General features: G+C 39.7%; 1 protein-coding gene across 3 annotated transcripts in view; it reads right to left on the bottom strand.

Moving 5' to 3' along the window:
* The window catches only part of adamts14 (ADAM metallopeptidase with thrombospondin type 1 motif, 14), a 50,491-nt gene that overhangs the window by 6,003 nt on the left and 36,460 nt on the right, over nt 1-8,028 (bottom strand). For all 3 annotated transcript variants that reach the window (XR_004327112.1, XM_032501382.1, XM_032501383.1), the window contains exons 9-15: nt 7,584-7,716; nt 7,299-7,412; nt 6,981-7,129; nt 4,215-4,387; nt 3,859-3,992; nt 2,948-3,071; nt 2,569-2,649 (exon numbers count right to left, since the gene is read on the bottom strand). Coding sequence is in view for 2 of the 3 variants with exons in the window: in XM_032501382.1 (XP_032357273.1) it covers nt 2,569-2,649; nt 2,948-3,071; nt 3,859-3,992; nt 4,215-4,387; nt 6,981-7,129; nt 7,299-7,412; nt 7,584-7,716 (908 nt within the window). In the remaining variant the exon portion in view is untranslated. The remainder of the gene's footprint in view (nt 1-2,568; nt 2,650-2,947; nt 3,072-3,858; nt 3,993-4,214; nt 4,388-6,980; nt 7,130-7,298; nt 7,413-7,583; nt 7,717-8,028) is intronic.

The following is an 8,028-nucleotide window of genomic DNA, read 5'->3' as shown; positions in this document are numbered from 1 at the left end:
CCAAACAACTGAGATTTTCCTTTTAGCAGGGAACGTGTCAGTACGTATTTTGAGATGTGGTTAGCCAACAGTAATTTCTCCAAGTTGCATGTCATCTCTTCTCCCCATGAGCTAATAAAAGCCAGAAAGGAAAAGAGTGGAGAAAAGTGGAGAGGGAAGGTTTGGGCTGAACGCCTCGGTGATCCTGACTCACCATCGTCAGTCCTACAGAGAGTTATTGTAAGTTGAAAGACACAAGTCAGTTATTTCTTCTTAAACCTGTAGACATGCTCCAGTCTCATTACTTCTGACACAAGGTTTTTACAGATAAAGCCTACATTACGCTTAAACAGAAAGTCATTAGCGCAGCAGTGCCGCTTAAATTAGAGAGCTATTTTGTTATTTTCCTACCACTACAATAGCACCTGTTATGGGCGGTGATTGCACTGACGTCTATAATAATCCATCAGGAGAAATAACAGATGTCAGCTTTGCGGGAAAACAAGGGGTGATCATTTTTGTCTTTCAACTGTTCCCTGTTTGAGGGAAGGTTTGAGGACAGCCGAGAAGACAGCCCCTTGGACAGCCAGGAGGACAAAATCTGGGTGCAAATCTGTGCAAATCCCTCCCTCATTACCACCACTTGAGCCCTTGAGCAAGGCCCTTAACCTAAAAAAAACGTTCCACTATAGCTGCTCAGTACTGGGCAGCTTCCAGGTATGAATGTGTGCAATTGTGTGAATGTGATCAGGTTCCCTTTCTCTCAGTGAACCTTCCCTGAATAAATAATGGTAAAATACAAATAAAATTGTTAGATTAAGTAGATGAAATATATGACATATAGCACACCACTAGCTTATTTATTAAGGATTGTGAAATTCTTTGTTTTACAACTACTTCAATAATTTCAAATTCTGACGAGAAAACACAGGTGGTGACTAACATTTGCAAACTTTTTCTTAACAAAAACTTTACTTTGCACCAATCTGGACGGAAGTTGAATGGGGCGTGGGGAAAAATTGCAAGCTTCAGCTTCATCCTGCTCCTTTTTGGACAGATTGAATTTATTGTTTGTAACAGTTTATAGATATTGTTTCTCCTTTTGGTGTGTTGCTATGCACTTAATGTGTTTTTATTAGTGCTGTCATACGATAAAAATATTTAATCGGGATTAATCGCATTAATGTCATAGTTAAATCGCAATTAATCTCAATTAATCACACATTTTTTATCTATTGTTGTTTTGTTTCCAGTCTAGCTAGATCTGGTGTGGTGTTGTAGTTTTTCTAATGCTACTAGCTGTTGCAACAGCATGGGAAAAAAACTACAAAGTTTGCTTGGCCAAAAAGAACATTAATCTCGCAATTAAAAACAATTGACGCCGTTAAAATGTGTTTGCGTTAACACAGTCAATAACGCATTTAACTGACAGCACTAGCTTTTATATTTTATTTTATCAGGTTTAAAAAAAAAAAAAAGGGTGTGTTATACAACAATTTGACAAACAGAAAACAGGGTGAGGGTGAAAACTGTTAACAGTGTAGTCCATGGTCCATGGATATCCAAAGTAACCAGCAGGACATTGGACCTCATGCAAGCTCATTTTTACATCCCAAACTCTGGTGACCCTTGCTCGTACATTTGTTCAGTCAAACTCACAAAACCCTGAATAAACACAATTGTTGTAAGTTGCTTGTTTTGACCTGATGAATGCCACCTGTTCAGTGCATGTTTGTGAGACTTGTCCATTGGCATCACTGACGCTCAACATTTCATTCACAAGTATAATACCCAAAAGTCAAAACTTTTTACAACACAAAGCTTAAAGTCCTGCTGTCAGGAGCCCCAAATCAATTAGTAAGAGTAAGGTTTTCAATGACGTGTTATTACAGTAGCCTTGTACTGTGACAGAAATAAAGAAGGAAACGTTAAGTTGAATAGTAAAAAAAACAAAACATCTTGCTACAGCAATGTGGTAATGGAGTTAGATAGGACACGATCAAGGGGAAGTGGTAGTCATGGAGATGAACAAGGAATATTATACAGTAGGTGATGTTACACTGTTGAGTGCCACAATGCCCATCACATTGATTTTGGTAACATATTTAAACTCCAAATTCAATCATTGTTCTCTTCAATGACTTGTACATGCCACTTAAGAACAAATGTTTTCCTTAGAGCGGCTCTTGCATGAGGTGTTTTGAATCCTGCAAGTGCTACAAATTGGATTCCTTTTACCTCCATCGAATTGGAGTGGTGACAAGAATTTGACAGATATCTTAAACCTGGACAAATGAAGCCAAAGCTGTTTACATGCTAATGTGTGTTTTTGAGGGTGAACAGACTCTTTAATGTCCTTCTTAATTGAGTGAAGAAGTTGGTGTCTGTGCTGACGATATACTGCCCGTCTTACAAGGTAAATGAGCCAACAATTACAATGCGATGTGGTCATACACAGAAACACACAAATAAGAAACCTGTAACATTTTGAAAACTGGTCTTGTGAATTTTAGTCAAGAGTTGATTCTGTTACTTAACACCAATAGTAGGATGTGTTTCCACAGTTGGAAAAGGATGTGACACACTCACCAATTATATGAGGGGAAGTCTCGTTCTCTTCGATTACTATGTGGCGGGCTCCTATAGGGATGTCGAACATTTTCAGCATTCCTACAAAAACAAAAAGACAAGGCCCGTTTCAGCTGAGATCATTAAACAGCTGGTACTGTTCCGGGCTGTAATAGCAGCCAATTATTTCTGAATCAAATTATGAAGACAGAAAATTTGATCCTTTGTTGGATGAAAGTTTGGTGGGATACGAGTTGTGGTTAAACACAGATATGGGAAGATATGTTTAAGGCCTCTGGATTAGTTAATTTAAACTTAAATAGAGAAAGTCTCATTAATGACTCATCTGAAGCAGACTTGCTTACTTCAGCACTGGCCTGTCCACGTCGCAGATAATTACCATTCTTTTTAGGCGTCTTGGTGAGTGTCAGCTTCACGGTGCGACAGTGGGAGTTGTCCCCCTGGCACACTCCACATTTGTCCTCTTGTTTGTATGAGCCAACCTCCTTATCGCAGCCCACATGCTGTATGAGAGAAAGGCAAATACAGTCAATTAAATCAGGGCAATGCTGCGGCTGACTTTTATGAAGACTGAGATTGCTTTACTAGGAAAATGATGCCATGGGAAAAACTCTGCAGGCAACTGGTTCGGCTGTTTAAGATGATGCATTTTGGAAACACACTCAGACATAACAGGAATGTAGACAAAACACGGAGCAGTTGACCTGCCAAATTAGAATTTTCAATTTTATGTCGAAGGTGAATGTTAAGATAAAATAATGTGTGCGCAGAGGTGTGCAGCCATCAAATATCTGCACAACTTTTTCTAAGGGCACCTTTTTATTCATCAACATGCATTTGAATAAAGGTTAAGGCTCTAAGGATCAATGGCATTTCCGAACTCAGCTCATTGTCAGGTGATAGGTATTATTAAATGCAGTATTCCATCTGGTGCTCAGCTGCTTGAGGATGCTGATCTCTGGCATAAAGCATGCATAGAAATAATTGCAATAAGCAGCAGCACGTGTGTATTGAATTATTTTATATTTTGTAGTGTTTTCATATCTTCAAAAAAGCAATTACATGTATTTAGATAAAGAAAGTTATTCAGTGCACATCGGCACACATCGGCATATACGTTTTATTGATATTTGGATGTGCACCAAGTAGTAGGCACACTGTTAAAATTTCTTGAGGAATTTTTTAGTTTATATTCTTATCTTATTTTACATGGCTTTTAATATGTAACTTAAAACACGCCAAAGTTTGTGTTTGTGAGTGCACGTAGTTTAGCAGTTAGCAGAGACATACCAGACACTCTCCCCGGGCGCACACGCTGAAGGGCTCTGAGTAGCTGCAGCGGGTCCCATCGTGCATCACCTGATTCATGAACACCACCTCTCCTGTTTCCTTTGATGTACAGCTCAGCTCACACTTACGGGCCTCTGAAAACATAAAAGCACACACCTTGGTTCATGCAAATAGCTTCAGAATCTGAGAAAGACATCAACAGGACACAGAGGAGAGATAACACCCACCTACATTGAATGTGCGTTAGTGCAGCTGCTCCTGCAAATGTAATCTGTCCCAACTGATGCTTTGCAGAAAACTTTAAAGTAAACCTCTTAAAGAGAGAGCCAATTTTGTGTTGTTTTTTACAGACTTACCATCTGGGTGCTCATACGGTAGCCACGTGTGCTTGATGTTGTTGTGGTATTTGTTGCTCCTTTGGATGCACTGCTGAGCACGGAAGTCCTCATAAGGGCCAGCACACTCCTCCGTGTTGCACATCTGGTAGTCAAAAGCAGAGCCGGGGCAATCTCGACCACCGTAGGCCGGGCTGATGAATAACAAAAACAAAATGATGCTCTTAAAGAAGTTTTCCATCATGATATTCCCAAAGATTCCAGGAGGTTTTGGAGGAAAGGCTGGATTTGAAAAGTATGGGGACTTTATGAGATTGGACAAATAACATGGAATAAAGCTCTAAAACCCCAATTTATTAAGAAGTGGATTCCTGCAATCCATTCTATACTCTCTTAAATTACATATACTGTATCATGCTAAACATTTTATAATAATTGACACTTCTCCTTTCATATCCTTAAGAGACAACTTCTTTAGGTGGAGGTAAGGAAGGGCGTTGTTACTTAATGTATTCTGTTTCTTTGAATTTTATAAACAGCTGGAAACTGAATAAGAAAAACTGCCATGTTAAAAAGTTAAACTGTATTTTAATGGTACTAGAATAATAAGATGAATAAATATGGGTAATACATACTGTACAGTCCCTGACAAAAGTCTTGTCGCTTGTGTACAAATTGACCTTAAGTGCCGCTGAAAATATATTTCTAATCAAGATTATTTACAAGAAATGGCTCATTTTAATCCAACAGCTTTTGTAATAATGTGTCAGTGCAAAAAGAAACTGTCAAAAAGTATTCTAATATTCCAGCTTGGTAAGCCCATTGAGTTAATTTTTGCAAAGACATAAGTGTCGCCTTGATATGACTTCACCTTTGACTAACAATGGATCAATTAGGTCCCAGGTGTGTATATAATAAACACAAGACACTGAACCTCACATAAGCTACACTCCCTCAGCAACACCTGCAACACAGACACCCAGATACCTGAGACAAATTGATTATAAGAGGCTGAAGAACAGATCCACTGCTGATGTGGCAGACACTTCAATGTGTCTCAGCGTCAAGTACAAGGATTAAAAAAACATTTGAAGACACTGGAGATGTTTTTGACAAAGCCCAGGTCAGGCAGACCCCGCAAGACAACTGCTCGAGAGGACCGTTGTTGGCTCGAAAATCCAAGGCCCAGCCATTTTCCACTGCAGTAGAGCTCCACCAGACCTGGTCCCCTGAAGTCCCTGTGCAACCAGAACGGTTTGTCGGATTCTGTCTGAAATGGCCTCCATGGTCGAATCAGTGCCAGAAGCCAGCACTAAACAAAAGACAATTGGAAAACCGTGTGGCATTTGCCAAGGCCCAGCCTGCTAAAAGTGGATTTTTCAGATGAATCTTCTGTTGAATTACACCACAGTTGGCAAATATTGCAGGAGACCTACTGGAGCCCGCATGGATCCAAGATTCACCCAGAAAACAGTGAAGTTTGGTGTGGAAAAATCATGGTCGGGGTAACATCCAGTATGGGGGTGTGCGAGAGATCTGCAGGGGGAAGGCAACATCAATAGTCTCAAATACCAGAAAATCTAGCTACCTCTTATATTCCAACCAAAAAGAGGCCAATTCTCAGCAGGATGGTGCTCCATCGCACACTTCCATCTCCACTTCAAAGTTCCTCAAGGATAAGAAGATCAAGATGCTCCAGGATTGGCCGGCCCAGTCACCAGACATGAACAGCTTGAGCATATGTGGGGTAGGATGAAAGAGGAAGCATGGAAGACCAACCAAGAATATTGATGAACTCTGGAGTCATGCAAGACTGCTTTCCTAGCTATTCCTGATGACTTCATCAATACATGTATGAATCCTTGCCAAACCGCATGGATGCAGTCCTTCAAGCTTATGGAAGTCTACAAGATATTAAATTTGAAACTCACAGCACCACTATTTAATTTGCTGACATATTTTAATATTTGTACTAAATTTGTTCAATTTATGTTAAGGCGACAAAACTTTTGTCTTGCCAAAATTTGACCTTTCTGTCATGTTTAAAAAATCTTTTTTTAGTGAAACTAATTTATTTCAGTGCCTTGACACTTGTGGGTAGGTTTATTAAGCTTTTCCTCTCTTTCTTACAACCAATTGGGATTATTAAAGCCGGTTCATACCGTTTATGCTACAAAATAGATAAGCGACAAGACTTTTGTCAGGGACTGTAAATAATGAGCAAAGCAATCAAAACTTTAAACAGTGAGCATTTCTGCAGTTTGAAGTTTGGTAGTGTAATGCTGATGATGTACCCGTAGAATAATGACGTCATTTCCAAACACAGTGCAACAGTTTAAGGTTTTAAGGTGGACTGCTAGATGGTCACACCAACATCGGAAGTACATTCTTGTAATAAGCTCAAAAGGCTTTTTAAACAAACCTGGTACATGCAAAAATCTGAATTAGGAAGACTCACAAATTAAGATAAATGCTTCATTATATCCCATAAAACTGAAAAAAATATCCTAAATGAAGAGGTAATGGCATCATTTCAAACTATAAACAGTAACAAATTGGCAGAGATGCATACAGTAGCTCACACTCTTTCAAGTCAAGTTTATGCAGCAAACTTAATCAAAGCCAGTGCTGGATCACAAACTGTCCCTGCTCTCCAGCTCTGCATTTACACTTTTACTGCATCATCTGTTGCATTGGATGAGCACACAAAGCAAATAAACCATTTGGCCCCCTGAAAAAGTATCAGATTTTCTTTCAGTGTGTTTTTTTTTTCTTGCTCTCACTCACGGAGGGTTGTTGCACTGTCTGCTGCGGGAGCGAACTCCACCTCCACATGTCCTGGAGCAAGAGCTGAATTTGGACCAGGAGCCCCAACTCCCATCATGGCCTTGAGGTTGCTGGCTGGATCTCCAGATGCAATGGCCTTTGAAGCACCACTAAAAATATGACAAAGACAGGAGAAACAAAACTTAGTGCTAAAAGACAGAAAGTAGAAAGGTTAATGACTGGCTTTTTGGTTTTCTCTTTATTTTGGGGATTTCAGAGAAGTCCACTGTACAAAAAAACAAAATTATAATTCAAAGCTGATTCAGACACATTACCCACCTTTCCTGGTGCACACTCGGTTCCATCCACCGGAGGACCTTTTTTGGTTTTACAAAAGTACTGGTTGTCTGGGTGACTGCACCACAGTTGCTTGCAAGGGTCGTAGGTTCGAAACTAAATGGGAAAACAGAAATTTTGTGCATCAGCTATTCCTTTTGGAAATGTAAACAAAGTCATTTAACTTTATTCATGCTACAGGAGGACAATCCACCCTTACTGCATACCACTGTCACTCAAAAAAAATCAATCAATATTTTGGCGATTACACAGGCGTGAAGGACTTACAGCGGTGCACATTTTATAACCGACACCAAAATCAAAGCGGCATTGCTCGTCCATTGAATAATTTATTCCAGGGAGCTCAGGAAGCTTAGGCCACTTGTGTTCAAATGGATCATCCAGCAGGCAGTCATAGGAGCTGAAGAAAAGAGGAGAAAAACAGATCAGAGATGTAAGTAAGTAAGTAAGTAAACTTTATTTATATAGCACCTTTCACAGACAAGAGGGGTCACAAAGTGCTTTACAGTAAAACCAAATAAAACAGCAACACATAAAATACTAAGCCATATTGCTAGTTAAAAGCTTGTCTAAAAACATGTGTTTTCAGGTGTTTTTTAAAAGTTTCCACAGAATCCAAAGCTCTCAAGGCTAAAGGGAGACAGTTCCAGAGCCTTGGAGCCACCACAGAAAAGGCACAATCCCCTTTGGTTTTAAAACCTGTTCTGGGGAC

This window comes from Etheostoma spectabile, chromosome 21, assembly GCF_008692095.1.
Source record: "Etheostoma spectabile isolate EspeVRDwgs_2016 chromosome 21, UIUC_Espe_1.0, whole genome shotgun sequence".
Taxonomy (NCBI): Eukaryota; Metazoa; Chordata; class Actinopteri; order Perciformes; family Percidae; genus Etheostoma; species Etheostoma spectabile.
This window is presented reverse-complemented; position numbering and strand designations above follow the sequence as displayed.